This window comes from Homarus americanus, unplaced genomic scaffold (genome assembly GCF_018991925.1).
Source record: "Homarus americanus isolate GMGI-L3 unplaced genomic scaffold, GMGI_Hamer_2.0 scaffold21, whole genome shotgun sequence".
Taxonomy (NCBI): Eukaryota; Metazoa; Arthropoda; class Malacostraca; order Decapoda; family Nephropidae; genus Homarus; species Homarus americanus.
In genome coordinates this window covers 150,512-167,449 of record NW_024718513.1, presented here as the reverse complement: position 1 = coordinate 167,449, position 16,938 = coordinate 150,512, and the positions used below count along the sequence as shown (strand labels likewise).

Below are 16,938 nucleotides of genomic sequence, written 5' to 3'. Positions count from 1 at the left end.
TCTCCTATGAACAGAACTTCCTGGCCCACAGAAGTCACGTCCCTGGTAATTAAATATATTTATGTCTTCTCCATGTGAGGGGAGAACTGCATTGTTTTCCTAGGTTTTCTTTCTTTCTTTCTTTCTTTTTCTTTCTTTCTTTTTCTTCCTTCTTTTTTGTGTCTTTCTTTTTTCTCTCCTTTTTTTTTATTTTTTTTTATTTTTCATTCTTAAGTTCATTCATATTTTATTTTAGTGTTTATTTGTTTTTCTTACATGTATAATTTTCTTTCTTTCTTTCTTTTTCTGTCATTCAATCTTTCTTTATTTCTCTCATTCTTTTTCTTTCTTTCTTTCTTTCTTTCTTTCTTTCTTTCTTTCTTTCTTTCTTTCTTCTATTGCCCCTTTTAGTATTACACGAAGTCAAACGTCAAACAAACCTTAAAAAAAAACCCCACAATATCGGTATTTTTAACTCTCGTCTAATGTGTGTGTTTACAGAGGTCGACGTCTCCCTCACCTGTGTCTTAAAGTCCAGTACTTAATACATTCCTCTGTGTTTTGTGACGTGTGTGTGTGTGTGTCTGTCATGAATTATAGGGAGTAATTATAGTGTCAAGAGTTCTTCATACACGTATTCTTATTCACATTCTGGCTATTCTTCCCCTTCCTCATTCTTCTTCTTCTTCTTCTTTAATGCAATGTTCCTTCCTCGTTATATTTCTCTTCTCACTCTCGATGTATCTCTTCTATCCTTCTTTCCATATGTTTCTTCCCTCTCTCTCCCTCTACTTCTCTTCGTTTTGCTCCCTTAGTTATTCCCACTGTCTATCACTCCTCCTCCTCTCCTTGTCTTTCTCTCTTCCCTCTCTTCTACCTCTCTTGGCTATACTCTTCTCTCTCCACATCCTCCTCTCCACCTCCTCCTCTCAATTCGCTTTCCTCTCCTCTTCACCATCACACCTGTCCCTCAGTCTACCTCATTCAGTCTCTCAACAACCATCCAAAAATTAATTTGTCTTTGCTGGAAGGAGGAGAAGGAGGGGGAGGAGGTGAAGGACACACCCGAATCAGGCATTTACACAACCAAATTTAAGATCCATATTTTCTCATTTTCCCTCGATTCATAATTGGTTTTGTGGGTAATGAAGCGTACCTGAAGCATACTAGTGTACCTGATTCATAAAAGAGCTCATTGTAAAGCAGTCATCTCACCCTTCTAAGGGGAGAAACTTAATCTAATCTAGGGGGAAAAAATGACTGTGTGACTGTAGCTTCAGGAAGATAGGGACTTAATGATACGTATCTAAGGGGACCAAATTGTATCTGTTTTAGGATATTTACAATGTTCTTCCCTCATTGTAAGGAAGTCGTGGTTACTTCACAGGAGAGACGTTACTGAGATGGAAGGAGTGAGTGAGTACTAACAGGTACAGGATGTGTAGTTCACTCAGCCAACATTTAGGTTAGGAGTGGTGCATGTGACGGGGGCTTACACCGTGAAGTGATACACCCAGTATGGAGGTCCTCTTGACAGCTTTATGACCACAGCGGGACGTCTTGGCTCTCCTAGATCAATAACACATTGGCATCATATGTCTGGAAGATTAGTTTGTTGTTGGTTTGTGGTGAGGCGAGGTGTGGTCGCCCAGTAGAATGTTGGTGTGGTGGTGTAAGAGGTAGTATGGTTATGTGGTGTGGTGGTGTAAGAGGTCGTGTGGTGTTGTGGAGTGATGGTGTGGTGGTGTGATGGTGTGGTAATGTTGTTATGTGATAATGTTGTGGTGTGATGGTGTGATAGTGTGGTGGTTTGTTGGTGTGGTGGAGTGGTTTGCCTCAAGGGAAATATTCAAAAGGAACTCGCAATCATTTGGGCAGAGTTAAAGCGAATTGACGCCCTCGCCGTGTTAGTGAACATACTGTTGATGAAACAAATATTTCTTAAAGATATTATTTTTTTTTCAGGAGAATAAAAGCGATAACTTTGGCCATAAATTAAAGAAATGTATATTTTAAAATGGGGCGAAAAACAATCCGAGAAGAGACAATATTAGACGATAAGGAAAAAATAGACACATGAAAGGGGCGAATATATTTCACTCTACATTCTATAAATATTGAGAACTTTAATATCACGCCGGATACAGGTGTGTAGAGCACCTATGATTTATCTGCATAAAATAAAAGTTTAATTACTAGTAATTCTAATCGGTTAATTTGAAATTGAGAATTCCCAGAACAAAATTTACCGCGAAATTCACTATTGCTTACTTGATTATGATAAATTTTGACTTTCAGGAAGTATTAATTGTTGACGATCAGTTCCCATTTGTATTATGTATGTTGTTATTATTTCACTTCCACACAAGTTAGTACTGTATAAAACATATCTGTTGGAGACTAAGTATTACTGTGTACTATACGATGACCTGTATACTATAGCACATGACAAAAATAAAGTTGGCCCCAGCAGCCAGACGCACAGACCTGCTGCCCCTGTGGTGACGCTGGCGAGGCTGCCTCTCCGCCTCCACCCGTCCTAAAACCATTTCCTCTTTTGTTACAGTGATCTAGTGAAGAGAAGGCGAACGCTACTTCTTCCGTGCCTGCGTCTGCTACCTGTGTGTGTGTGTGTCATTTCTGACTGCTAGCGTACCCTCGGTTCATGCCCTACCTCTGTGATTGGTCATACCCGTGGACCTCAACAACTCAGATCAAAAACAACTCAGCCCCGATAGTCCCTCCCAGAACGTGTAAAGTGCTTCTTCAGATATCAGTTAAATAAGTTGACACACGATCACAAAGGGTCCAACCTCCTTATCCTTCACCAAGACACTTCTTAGCTTCCAACACTCCATCTTTCTCCAAGAAAAGACTCCAACACTCAACGTCTTCATCATGTTTGGAATGCTGAATCCCGTCAGTGCTGTCACCAGTAAGCAATTTTATATTTGACTTTATCGTTTCAAATATTTTCGAATTTTCGGCATGACTCTGAGCTCCCCCCAGTGCAATCACTCTCCAAAGCACGTGCTTATATATATATATATATATATATATATATATATATATATATATATATATATATATATATATATATATATATATATATATATATATATATATATATATATATATATATATATATGTGTGTGTGTGTCCCGGTGATCATGCAGTTTATCATCCCATAAATTTGAGCTAATGGCAAGAGCATACATTTTCTTTATAATCCACCAATATATTAAGTATCTCCTCCACCACCCGCTGCACCGTTCACTCTGATGCTTGTTTATATATCACACTGCATCTATATTTTGACCTAGTCTTTGCAACGCCAGTACCTGACCTAGTTTCTCTAAGGCCATATATGTATTTTGACCAAATCTCTACAAAGCAAGTATTTGTAACCGTGTTCCAGTTACTATAAGGCCTGAGTCTGACCTTATTTTTCTGTAAGGTCATCAGTGTATTTGGAACTAAGTTCTCTAAGGCCATATTTGTACTTCACTCCTAATTTCCTGAAGGTCAATGCCAGCATATTGACCAAGTTTCTGAAAGGCCAGTACCTGACCTGGTTTCTGTAAGGCCATATATGTATTTTGACCCTAGATACTTCAAGGTCTATCACCTGAATCTTGACCAGGTTTCTGCAAGTCTAGTGTCTACCCTCATCCCTCTTACGGATATAAATGTGTTATGGGCCCATTCTTTCTCTTAAGGCCACAATACCTGACCTAGTTTCTCCCCAACAATGATTATGTATATCTATATATATACCCCGTTTTAATAAGGTCATCTATGTATATTTTTGTACCCAGTTTCAGTAGGTGTCAGTCCCTTGGCTCACCTCCTTCCCCCGCTCCCAGCACCGCGACAGTATTACCTGAGCGAGTGAGTGTGGTCTCGCTACCCGAGTGTTACCAATACAAACACTGGCTCAGGTTAATCATGCCATTTTGTTACATAATTTGGCATATATATGTTTTGCTTTAGGATTTATGTTTTGCTTTTCAAGACTTTTATAGTACCATACTTTACTATAAACTGTCAAGTATCATATAAAACATCTAGATTGTATATATCGTCGAAAAATGCATTAGTTGATAGCCTACAAGATTAGATATAGGCAGTAGTTCCACAAACATTAAGTATTTGCAAGTAAAGCTTCATTAGTTAGTTTCTATTCTATTGAGGAGAATCAAATCTATCAAAAACAAGAAAAAATTAGTTAGTGTTGAAATATATAACTGGGTGTAATATATTGCCGTGTGTCAATATCTCTGAGTCACATTATTCAGGAATTTTAAATATGTACGTTTTATCATTTTCCTCATCCCTTATGGTCAGGTTATGTCGAGTCGAGTATCTTAGTGACCAGCCTTGAGCCTTTATTTGAATATTAAGTCAAGAATAATAACATCACTGACCTCACAAAAACCTTGAATCAAACCCAGGATCTCGTATTATGATAACTGTGTCTATAGTATAATGGGATGAAGATATTCTTGTTCGTCCACCGTCGATTATAGCACACCACGTGACGGGAAGGAAAGACTTAATATATGAAAATAAAATCATCTATTGAGTTAAAGTAAAAAGAAAAATAATAAAAAAAATGAGGTTGAATTGTTTCATATTTTGGTGAGAAGAAACAATGACAGGAACCCTCTTTCCCCTCCCCCCCCCCACCATCCCCTTCACTCCCCCCACTACCCCCTTCAACCCCACCACCTCCCTTCACCCACCACCTCCCTTCCACCCACCACCTCCCTTCACCCTCCCCACCACCCCGACCTCCCACCACCCCCCACCACCCCGACCTCCCACCACCCACCACCACCCCGACCTCCTCCCCACCCCCACTGACCTCCCCACCACCCACGCTTCCAAAGAATTCCGCAGATTAAACAAACATTACGTCATCAGCTAATTCTCCATAATTATCTCCCTCGTCGTTCGTTAACTACTGTACCATCGACCAGTTGTACCGTAGATCTGTACCAGACAGAGACAAATTACCATCATTACTATATTAAGTTTTTTCTTCCTTCGAATCTAAACTTCTCTTAAAGGAATCAATTTGTCACTCATTCGTATAAGATTTTTAGTGTAGTTTATGGCATTCGATTTATTTAATTTTACATCTGTCAAGAACTTTATTAAACATGAGAAAAAAAATCTCATCCAACAAAAGAAACGTTACATGTTAAGTGAACTCAATTTCTAGGGTATTTAATAACGTATGGTATTAAAGTATTTGTAAATGTCCTGTTTTTACCTTCAAGAACACCTGTGCCAGTGAGTATTAAGATTACTGCAACCTGCATACTTGTACAGCCTCCATATCATCATTCTCCATTTAAGCTTCCCGCCGGACACACTGTCGTCACAACACAGCGAACATGTAAACAACTCTAAGGCTATGTCTCATGTGTGAGCGTCCTGTGGCATCGAGCGACCAGGGCGTAAACACGCTACCTACTTTCCTAAGCCACCTGTGTCCCACCTACCAGCGTCTTGTCAGCGTAAATATGCTTTTTATGCATCGCAGACGTTCGCTGGAAATTTTTGAAAATGATGGTTTTAAACGTGCGGTACCTACAGAGGTACACAGGAAAAATTATCCCATATATCAGAGGATGATTCTGAATGGAAGTAGGCGAATTTTACCATCTCTACAAGGAACTTCGCCAAGATCCAAAGGAGTTTAACGAGTACGCCAGAATGTATTCTGATTGGGGACGAGGAATGCGCTGAGCAAAAAAAAAATATATATAATTTTTAATTCCAGATTGTCACGTGCCAGGTGTTTTGTAAAGTATGAATTTGGAATTTGGAAAAGTAAATGGAGAATTTTAAATAAAGCTATTGAAATAAAGATAGATACTGCTGTTGACATTGCAAAGTGTGCTACACTTTTCCATCATATCATCATTGACACAGAGGGTATGGGCGCAGTCCTTTGCAATTCAAGAATGTACAGTTGAGGATAACACCGCGCCCTCTAAAATAAACAATGCTTCACATTCTTCTACACATTATGTGAGAGAAACATTTTGCAGCTACTTTAATAGTCCACAAAGATCTATTTCTTGGCAAGATCAAGCTGTTAACAGCGGAAAATTAAAGTATAAACTTCTTTCGTTTTGCTGTAGAATGCGAGGACTCGCGCGACTGAGAAAGCGACGATCAAAATATTTTATAGCTGCTTCCAGGTCGCGCGTTTAGTTCCCGCTTGCTGGTCGCTACGCTGAGGTAGCACGTCCACTCGTGTGGACGATCGCACATGGGACATAGTCTTAGAGTGAATTCCGTCGATTCTTACCTCTTTGATTTATTGAATCTTACACACTAGCTGCTTCTTGTCAACAAACTGTGAACTAAAACAACCTACAAAAAGCAAAAACAAATCCATACAAATATATACAAAGTGTTTTATCCAGTTCCTCACACTGGATGTCAGGTTTTGCATGCGCCACTCTGGCCAGCTGCATCAACTCAAAAAAGCTTATAAATTCTGAAGTATATAATATGAGCATGCAGGTTCTCCACCATCAGCACGGGTCTACTGCTCACGGCGACTCGAGCATCAGTGCACGATGCTACCAATGGCTGCTACCTGCTTTAATCTTAAGATATTACACTATTGATAGCTTAATTATAACATCATTAATATCTTAAAGAAGACACGAGCTCGGGGTTGGTAAGCCAAAGAAAGCACTTGGTGCCTGCGGCCAGGAAGCAGTGACTGCATTAGCCTTGAGAGTCACTTCAGAATCTTAGGAAGAACCTAATTATCAATGGCTAACCTGAGCTCAAAGGATCCTGAGATAGGCCCTTGGCTGCTGAAGAACCTGAAGAAGGTCTCTAATGTGAAGCCTTCTCTGGGAAGATGTGCGAGGCGAGGGAGAGTTACACATGAGACTCACCTAAGTTATAAGAACGAGTTTATCTCTTAAGTTGGGTATAGAGTCATAATCACTGTAGGTCCTTCTGGTGCTCAACATCCTCTGATACTTGATGGACCACTCGTCTATTAACTACACAGGTTATTATCTATTTCTTGTTTACTTTTATACAATCGAGGCTGCTCTAAAAAGTGTGACTTATTAAAACTATCCATTGTTAACATGATGCATACAGGGAGAGTCTTACCTCGGAGTCTACTAAGTGAGCATTATCAATCTACAGTGTGTGATTTGTTAACTATTTCTTATTATGTAGAATATATTATTGTTATTATTATTGTTATTATTATTATTATTATTATTATTATTATTATTATTATTATTATCCTGTATTTTTTCTGTATTTTACATTAACAGTAACATGTACAGGTATTTTTTCTGCCAAATTATCTTATTTGTTTGCAGTTACAGTCATATAGGGAAATAATATTACACCATTAAGCAGGCGCATTGTTGGTGTTCTCGTGAGGATCAAACTTCTGGCTTAATCACCCTAACTTAAGCCTGACGTCAGAAATTACCGAGTCAATTACTAGAGTGGCAACCAAGTACGTAATTTTGGGTTACGAGAAGATGATGTGGAATTATATTACAGGTGTGTTAAGGTAGGTTATGCTTAATGGTGGTGGTGGGTCTAATGCTGTCAAAATATAGAGAATATTCGAAGCTTAATGGATTTATTTTTTTTACGAATTTTAACTCTCTCTCTCTCTCTCTCTCTCTCTCTCTCTCTCTCTCTCTCCCCTTCATCCTTTTCCTCGTATGTTACTTAATCCCTTTCATTTTTCTCTCCCATATTCCCCCTTATTCATTTGTCCACCTGTCTCTCACTCATTCTCCCTTTCTCACCTGTCTCTCGCGCCTTCTGACTTCCAACCTCCACCTGGGCTGGTTGAGGTACACAGGCCACACCTCCTTCCATGTACTCCACCCGATAACTTTGTACGTAATTATGTAGTGAGTTTATGCGGCCAACCTTTCGCTTTTTGACGATCGCGAACCAGGAGGAATGACGTTGAGTGTGTTTTGAGTTTGTGTGTTATATTAGTGAGTGTGTTTTGAGTTTGTGTGTTATATTAGTGAGTGTGTTATGACTGTGTGTGTTATATTAGTGAGTGTGTTTTGACTGTGTGTGTTATATTAGTGAGTGTGTTTTGACTGTGTGTGTTATATTAGTGAGTGTGTTTTGACTGTGTGTGTTATATTAGTGAGTGTGTTTTGAGTTTGTGTGTTATATTAGTGAGTGTGTTTTGTCTGTGTGTGTTATATTAGTGAGTGTGTTTTGTCTGTGTGTGTTATATTAGTGAGTGTGTTTTGACTGTGTGTGTTATATTAGTGAGTGTGTTTTGACTGTGTGTGTTATATTAGTGAGTGTGTTTTGACTCTGCTATAACTAAGAAAACAGTTTTGGTTGACGGTACGTTTTAGTGTCTTCCACGTCGAGACCTCAGTGACTCAACCTTCCGATACAACCTGGGGAAAAAAACGCAATCTCTTGATCTTGATTAACTGATTCGCAAAAGATAAGGTCATTCATGCAAGAGATAAGGTCATATATGCAAGAGATAAGGTCATTCATGCAAGAGATAAGGTCATTCATGCAAGAGATAAGGTCATTCATGCAAGAGATAAGGTCATATATGCAAGAGATAAGGTCATTCATGCAAGAGATAAGGTCATGTATGCAAGAGATAAACTCATGTATGCAAGAAATAAGGTCATGTACGCAAGATATAAGGTCATTCATGCAAGAGATAAGGTCATGTATGCAAGAGATAAGGTCATTCATGCAAGAGATAAGGTCATTCATGCAAGAGATAAGGTCATTCATGCAAGAGATAAGGTCATTCATGCAAGAGATAAGGTCATGTATGCAAGAGATAAGGTCATTCGTGCAAGAGATAAGGTCATGTATGCAAGAGATAAGGCCATTCATGCAAGAGATAAGGTCATGTATGCAAGAGATAAGGTCATGTATGCAAGAGATAAGGTCATGCATGACCTTTTGTGGAGGAGGGGGGGGGGATAAGTTCAGTGGGAAGCAAGTGAATTAGTCGACGCATTTTCTTTCATTAATATGGAGTGATTTTTATAGAAGAAAGTAATTGTTTTCTTAGAGACGAGTGACCTGGGTGGCGCAAGGAGAGGTTCAAGTAGGTTATGGTGACCTTAGTGAAGCGTGAGTGACCTGAGTGATGCAAGGAGAGGTTCAAGTAGGTGATGGTGACATTAATGGTGTGTGAGTGACCTGAGTGGCGCAAGGAGAGGTTCAACTAGGTGATGGTGACCTTAGTGAAGCGTGAGTGACCTGAGTGATGCAAGGAGAGGTTCAAGTAGGTGATGGTGACATTAATGGTGTGTGAATGACCTGAGTGGCGCAAGGAGAGGTTCAAATAGGTGATGGTGACATTAATGGTGTGTGAATGACCTGAGTGACGCAAGGAGAGGTTCAAGTAGTTGATGGTGACCTTAGTGAAGCGTGAGTGACCTGTGTGACGCAGGGAGATGAACTCGTAGGTGGTAATGACCCTGAGGACATGTGATTGGGTCCCTCTCAGTTACTCACCCTTTTCCTCACACTCTGATTGTCCCTTTCTGACACTGACTATCTGACACGCTTAATCTCCCTTTTCCCTTTCTGATGCTGACAATCCCTTTCTGACACTAACCCTCTTTTATGACACTGCCTCTCCTTGTGATCCTGACTCTTTCTATGGCACTTTTCTTATGACACTTTCCTTATGACACTTTCTTATGACACCTTCTTTGATACTTCCCTCATGACACTTTTCTAATGACACACCCTTTAACTCTTTCCTCATAACACTTTCTTATGAAACTCTCTTTGACACTTTCCCTATGACACTTTCAGACTGTCCACACCTCTGAAAACTCATTTAACTTTCTAAGATAACACAACTAAATATTCCTCATAATCTTAATATCCCATAGTTCTCCTTATTTATTACTTATTCCCCTCATTTATCACTTATTCCCCCTTTTTTCCAATTATTCATCATCTTGTAACACGTTTTTATCTATTCCAGTGAGTGATAATCCTTCCTTCATATCTATCTTAAGGGATTTATATTGTAATCTGTAAATCCGTCCTGTCCCCCCCATTGCCACTCCTGTAGTCTCTAGATGACGAAATCCCAGCTTGAGAGAGAGGAGAGAGTGAGAAGGGGAGGATAGAGAGAGATAGAGAGAAGGAGGAGGGATACGGAGAGAGAGAATAGAGGGAGAGGTAGGATACAGAGAGAGAGAGAAGGAGGGACCAAGAGAATACAGAGAGAGGGGGAGGGGGGATAGAGAGAGAAAATAGAGAGAGGATAGAGAAAAAAAAAGAGAGAGAGAGAGAGAGAGAGAGAGAGAGAGAGAGAGAGAGAGAGTACAGACCTCATTGGTAAAGTTCAAATGCAATGGAATTTTTGTTTATAACATATCGTAATTGTAAGCGAATTCAACCACTTCCTCAGCCACAGGAACTTGGAAGAGATCCTCACAATGCTCGGGTATATTAAGAACGTTTTGAGCCTTCCTTCCTTCCTTCCTTCCTTCCTTCCTTCCTTCCTTCCTTCCTTCCTTCCTTCCTTCCCATCCACCCTTCTCCTGGCAAAAACTTGAGGTGTCTCATTTATCATCTACGACAAAAGTCCCAAATTTACGCAGTTGGTCTTAATGTGATTGAATGAATATTTTGGGTAAGGTGAATTTTATGCAAGACAGCAACAGCTCTTAGTTAATACCCGGCAGAGATTAGAAAACCTTAGGCTTTTCTCCGTCTCATCTTAGAGAGAGAGAGAGAAAGAGAGAGAGAGAGAGAGAGAGAGAGAGAGAGAGAGAGAGAGAGAGAGAGAGAGCATCATCTTTCACTTCTCATAATCCCTACAGCCTTACCTACACTAAGAAAAATCCCTACAGCCTTGTATACTTCTACGTCACTCTAGCCTTATAATAAAAAACTATTATTGCTACAGGATTTATGGGAATTAATTACGTTCCTCTGGTGGGATTCGAACCTATGTCCTTGTAAATCGCCGTCTATTTTTTGTCCCGAAATATACTTAATGTGTCACTTATCTTAATATACATGACATGCATATTGATATTGGGATACATGACTCATACTTATTGATATAGGGTCATACATTACTTATATATGACTCATAAATACTGATACATAACTCATACATACTAATACATGGCTCATACATACTGATACATGAATCATACATACTGATACATGAATCATACATACTAATACATGAATCATACATACTAATACATGAATCATGCATACAAACACAGACCTTACACGACATTCCCCTGAAGCACACAATATGATAAAACTCTATGAATTCAAACAAAAATCACGAATGAAAAACAAACAAAAACATAACCATAAAGAAAAATACGATGCAAAAATTCGACTAAAGCGTAAAGAGAAGGAAATTGAATGGCGAAAATTGCGAAAAATGGCGATAATGAAAACATGAAAAAATTATACCATAGGCATTTTTGTTTTACATGTGACGTTGTTGTGGTTTAACCTACTGTTGTAAAAAGCGGAAAATACCGGGGGAGCTGGAGTGGTATAAAACAGCTGGGTGGGATAAAATAAAATTGAGGATAAAACAGCTGGGTGGGATAAAACAACTGAGTGGGATATAACAGCTGCGTGGGATAAAACAGCTGGGAAGGATAAAGCAGCCTGGGTTAAATTGGCCGGAACTGTACTGCACCGCCTTAACTACCTAGAGCTGTAAAGTTAGGTACCTCTTCACAGCTGGGTGGACTTGGGGTGCCCTGGAATAAAACGATAAAATTGAATAAAACAAGAGATTGGAATAATACCTAAAGTGACGAATAGAGGAAGGACATAGGATTAAAAAAAGAGGGATATAAAAAAATTGATAAATAGGAAAACTCAATAAAACATGACAGTTTACTCACACAAGGACGAACAAAACAAAAAACAAATGACAATGGGGGACTAATGTTAATAGTGTGTGTGTGTGTGTGTGTGTGTGTGTGTGTGTGTGTGTGTGTGTGTGTGTGTGTGTGTGTGTGTGTGTGTGTGTGTGTGTGTGTGTGTGTGTGTGTTACTGCCTTCCACACCTCCATGGTAGTGTTTTATTGGCTGAGAAATTTCCTTTGTCTTTCCTCTCTAACACAGGTATTTGGTGAGGAGACAGGTGAGCACATGTATACAGTATAATAGCAGGTTGTCAGGGCTGGTCAGGAGGGGTCACTCGGCCCTTTGAGAAACCAGAGACGCAACTTAAGGAGTTCTTGATCACCCAGCGAGGAGTGGCCGGGGAGAAACAGGTTGGTAGGATAATCTTGTATAATGGGGAGATTAAGAGGAAGAATAAAGGGACGGTGAAGTAAGGGAATAAACGATGGGGAAGAAATAAACAATATATTTAAGATATTTTGGGTAATTTAATTTATTTTACTCTTTTTATACATTGAAAACTTACCACTTTTTTTTCCAATGCTTCAAAAAAATATCTCCTATGTTCCATCATCCTATATAAAAAAGAATCGTCATATCATCGCTATCACACAATACTCTTTCTCACCCTACAAAAAAAAAGCCTCCTGGAGTCTCAATCTTACACGCGGTGAAAAACATAAGCTGAGCCTTCTACACCCTGATAGACAAGATTCCTCACAGGTTAAATCTTTCTCCTTCGTCACCTGTATTCTTTTAAGACAGGTAATTACTGCTGTGACCTCAGTAAAGGTCTTATGATAAAGCTACTCGTTGTATCTTAGTCTTTGTGTTATTAAGAAGTTATTGGTGACGTGATAAAATATTTCAGTCATGTTGATAATGACTATTGTGACGTCAGAGGGTGTTTTGTTGTTGTTGTTGTTGATAAAGTTGTCTGTGAAAGTTGTCTGTGAGTGTGTTAAGTTTGTATGTTGTTTTGTTTAGTCTGGTTTACTATTAGGATCTCTCCCGTCCTCCTCTCAGCGTCCTGCTCCCTCTCTCACTCTCACCAGCTTTTGATCTTCTCTCTTATTCTCCCTTACTTCCTCTTTCATTTCAATCTCTTTCAGTTCCCCTTTTCCCCCTCCTTTAACCCTCCCCTTGGTTTCTTACATCTGTCACCTTCACTCTCTCTCTCTCTTCCCTCACCCATTTTCCCCTCACATCCTCTCTCTCTCACCCTGTCCTCAGCCTCCGGCCTCCTCACTCTCCCTCGCCTCAGGTTACAAGTAATGAAGATGGATATCACGCACTTTGGGAGTGATAGGTTAATTAGCTGCAGGTATCAGGGTGGGTGAGGTCTGGGCTGCCTGCAACCTGCACTGTGACATTGATGCACTTCTCACTCACACCCATGTTGTGTCCATCTTGCAGGTGTGTGGGGGCTACCTCACACTTACGTGCCCGTCTTGCAGGTGTGTTGGGTTACTTCACCCCCTTGTGTCCGTCTAAAAGGTGTGTGGAGCCACCTCACCTCTCGTGTTCGTGTGCCAGGTGTGTGGGGCAGTCTTACCCCTATATTGTGTCTGACAGGTGTGTAGGGCCACCTCATCTCTCGAGTTCGTGTGCCAGGTGTGTGGGGCTGTTTCACTCCCCATGATGTTTCTTTATGGCAGGTGCGTTGAGAACCCTCCCCCATCACGATGCACGTGTACGACAGGTGTGAGGAGCTGCAGATGTGTAGAGTGGCGGAAGAGGCTGTTATGTCTGCCAGATAGGGTTGTGGAAGGTGTTAAGACCACACGAGCTGGTGTAGGTGGTGCTTACATAACACTCAGATGGTTCACGGATGGTTGAACCCAGCTGGCGAGGTAGCGAGTGGTGAGGCACAAGTGAGGCTCAGCTGGAGCCGTCTGGGTGTTGTGAGAGCTTTACCTGACCTCTGGCGGCTGTCCAGGTATACGAGTACAACTAGACGACCGTCAGCTGTTGGCAGTACTAACCCTCCTGACAGTACTAACCCTCCTGACAGTACTAACCCTCCTGACAGTACTAACCCTCCTAACAGTACTAGCCCTCCTGACAGTACTAACCCTCCTGACAGTACTAACCCTCCTGACAGTACTAACCCTCCTAACAGTACTAACCCTCCTGGATAAAATAAATCTCCTAACAGTACTAACCCTCCTGACAGTACTAACCCTCCTGACAGTACTAACCCTCCTGACAGTACTAACCCTCCTGACAGTACTAACCCTCCTGACAGTACTAACCCTCCTGGCAGTACTAACCCTCCTGACAGTACTAACCCTCCTAACAGTACTAACCCTCCTGACAGTACTGATGCTAGAAAAATTAAGTCTTTTGTCGTATGTTCGTGAGGGTTAAACTAATGTAGCCTTCACCATCATTTTATTTCTGAGAGTAACGCGTCACTGTGTTTTCGGGTTACCTTATCGAGTCATAAGAACGGGTTACCTTATCGAGTCATATGATCGGGTTACATTATCGATTCATAAGAACGGGTTATCTTATCGAGTCATATGATCGGGTTACATTATCGAGTCATAAGAACGGGTTACCTTATCGAGTCATATGATCGGGTTACATTATCGAGTCATAAGGTTGCCAGAAGTCTTCAATAAAATGTAATCATTAAGAACTTTTTCCTTCCTCAGCAAATTATCCTCGACCCAATGGATTCGCTTATCTCGACTAATTGCTTTAATTAAAATTGAAATCGTGGAGGATCAGCCCAAAGAAAAGTCTCCAATTTCCTTCTTAATATCCGGACCTCACGACCAAAATGTTTTATGTAAACTGTGTAAGATAAATGTTTGCCGAGTTTAACATTCAAATGATCCTCTGTGTGGGTGGGGGAGGGGAGGGACAGTGGGTGGGAGGAGGAGGGTGGGTGTATGGGTAGGGGAGGGGTGGGTGAGGTAGGCAGGGTGGTGAGGGGGAGGGAGTAGGTGTAGGCACGGAAAGTAACTCAGGATCTAGGGAGAGACCTATGGCGGTTGGAGCAGGGTTGTGCAGGAGTGGATAGATTAAGATAGGGCTAGAGGAGAACTACGAGGACCTATCAGAGAGGAAAGAGACCCTGGGTGACCTAAATAGGGGAGAGTAGAAACCTAGGGGACCTAACTAGGGGAGAATAGAGACCTGGGTAGTAGTAGGCACCTATCAAACAGGGAGGTACTACCGCCTGGGAAGATATTGGAAGCATAATGTGTTGTCTAGTGGTAGACCCTGCGGTCATATGGCATCACGAAAATTGTAACCAAGTCCAAGGTTGCTGATCTGACTTTTTTCCTCATTTACACACAATTGCAGGGTCTCAATTGTTTCTCTTACTTAGAAAACACAACATTCATATCGTTTCTAACTCTTGATTTATTTAATTTTTGTCCATTTCTGTATTTATTTTTGGCTACATTTATCCCCCCCCCCCCAGGCCCCAGTGTGGGCAAATCCCCGTTAAAAAAATACTAAGGGAGGAAAAAGTTTCTGGGGACCTATTTGAGGGAGGAAGGTAATCTGGCGTGAGGAAGACATCCCATGATAAAACAAAGGCTTATCGTCACTCCAGTGTGTTGTTAATAACATAAGTAAACACGCAAAAGTTTTTTATGGCGTCCCTGGATTCCACAACACACGGTGATTGCCGCCTCTGTCAGTATCTTGGGAGGAGGAAGAGGGGACGCGAAGGAGATGGGGGAGCAAGGGAAGGAAGAGGAGGAGGAGTAGGAGTAGGAGTAGGAGTAGGAGTACGGGAAAGAGAGGAGGGGAAGACGTACGGGAAGGGGGAGGAGGTTAAGGATTAGGCGACTTGAGCTAGATGGACTAGGCACGGTTTTAGACAACAAATTATCCCCCAAATAACAACTTGTCCTCACACAGCATATACTTACAAGGAGACTCTGTGTTTACCAGGTAGCTATATACATCCAAAGTGTATATACATTCCTAAAAAATATAAATTCATACAGCTTTCTTCCTCCCTTGTATACAGTGCTGTAATAATAGTTTTGTCTATAAGAACGTAAATCTTAAGTTGTTGACATAGCACATAGACCTTAAACATACACCCAGAAGTTGTGTTTTTTATTTATTTTACAAGACTAGACAATGAGATTTTAGGAGTTACAGAGAAAATTAAATTCACAAGATTCCAGAGTTTGATTGTAATGAATGATAGACGTAGTGTACTGCCATATTTAAAGAACAATTTGGCATAAACAGTTTTTTCTAGGACTAATTTTTTCTCGCCTTCATTTAAAATTGTCTAAATTATTCTTTAAAAAACTAGTGCCTAATTCTATGTCAGGATATAGACAGTGAAAACCTGATATTACTAAGTGAAAAAATAAAATAAAAGGAAAATACTGAGAAATGGTAAAAGGTTTGTAAATGCAGGAGAAGAAAAATTCTAAAATTAAACGTGAATATTTATCCATCTGGTCGCCTCCTACCACTAACCCAATCCCGCTGTAATCGTTCCCAAATTGAGACGATGATGAAAAATCGTCAAAATCCCAGAAAATCTTATCTAGGATTTAAGTGATGACAAATCGAAGATACACGAAGGAGGGCAGATCCTATTTCAAATGTGTCGACGTCATCACAAAGTCATCAGAGGCGATTGATGTACCGCTATACACATATGTTAGCGGCGGTAAATGTGTGTTTATTTATAGCCACGTGTAAGAATATGTTGCCACGGGATGCATTGTATTATAACTGACGAGAAAGAGAGATAACTGAGCCAAAGGAAACAAGGATAAACATAGTTGATGAAAAGTTGAACTAACATTACCATAGGCTGAATAGGATGCAATGAAAATTATACACAGAAATACGAAGATTGTAAGGTAAAAAAAAAATGTCCGACAGTTAACTAAGGTTTGGTAGAGTGAGAGGGACAAGTTGACAGCACGAGGAAGTCAAATTTGGTATAGAATTTTTTTTTTTACTGCAGAGGGTATAGTGTTGGGGACGATGCAAGGGGGGGGGAAGACCGGGAAGAAAACGGGAAGAATGGGGTGA

General features: G+C 40.5%; 1 protein-coding gene across 4 annotated transcripts in view; it reads left to right on the top strand.

Moving 5' to 3' along the window:
- The first annotated feature begins 2,543 nt into the window (after positions 1–2,543).
- Positions 2,544–16,938, top strand: part of LOC121859683 (complexin-like) — a 153,574-nt gene continuing 139,179 nt past the window's right edge. For all 4 annotated transcript variants that reach the window (XM_042356612.1, XM_042356610.1, XM_042356611.1 and 1 more), the window contains exon 1: positions 2,544–2,914. In XM_042356612.1, coding sequence (XP_042212546.1) covers positions 2,878–2,914 — 37 coding nt within the window. In that variant the 5' untranslated portion in view covers positions 2,544–2,877. The remainder of the gene's footprint in view (positions 2,915–16,938) is intronic.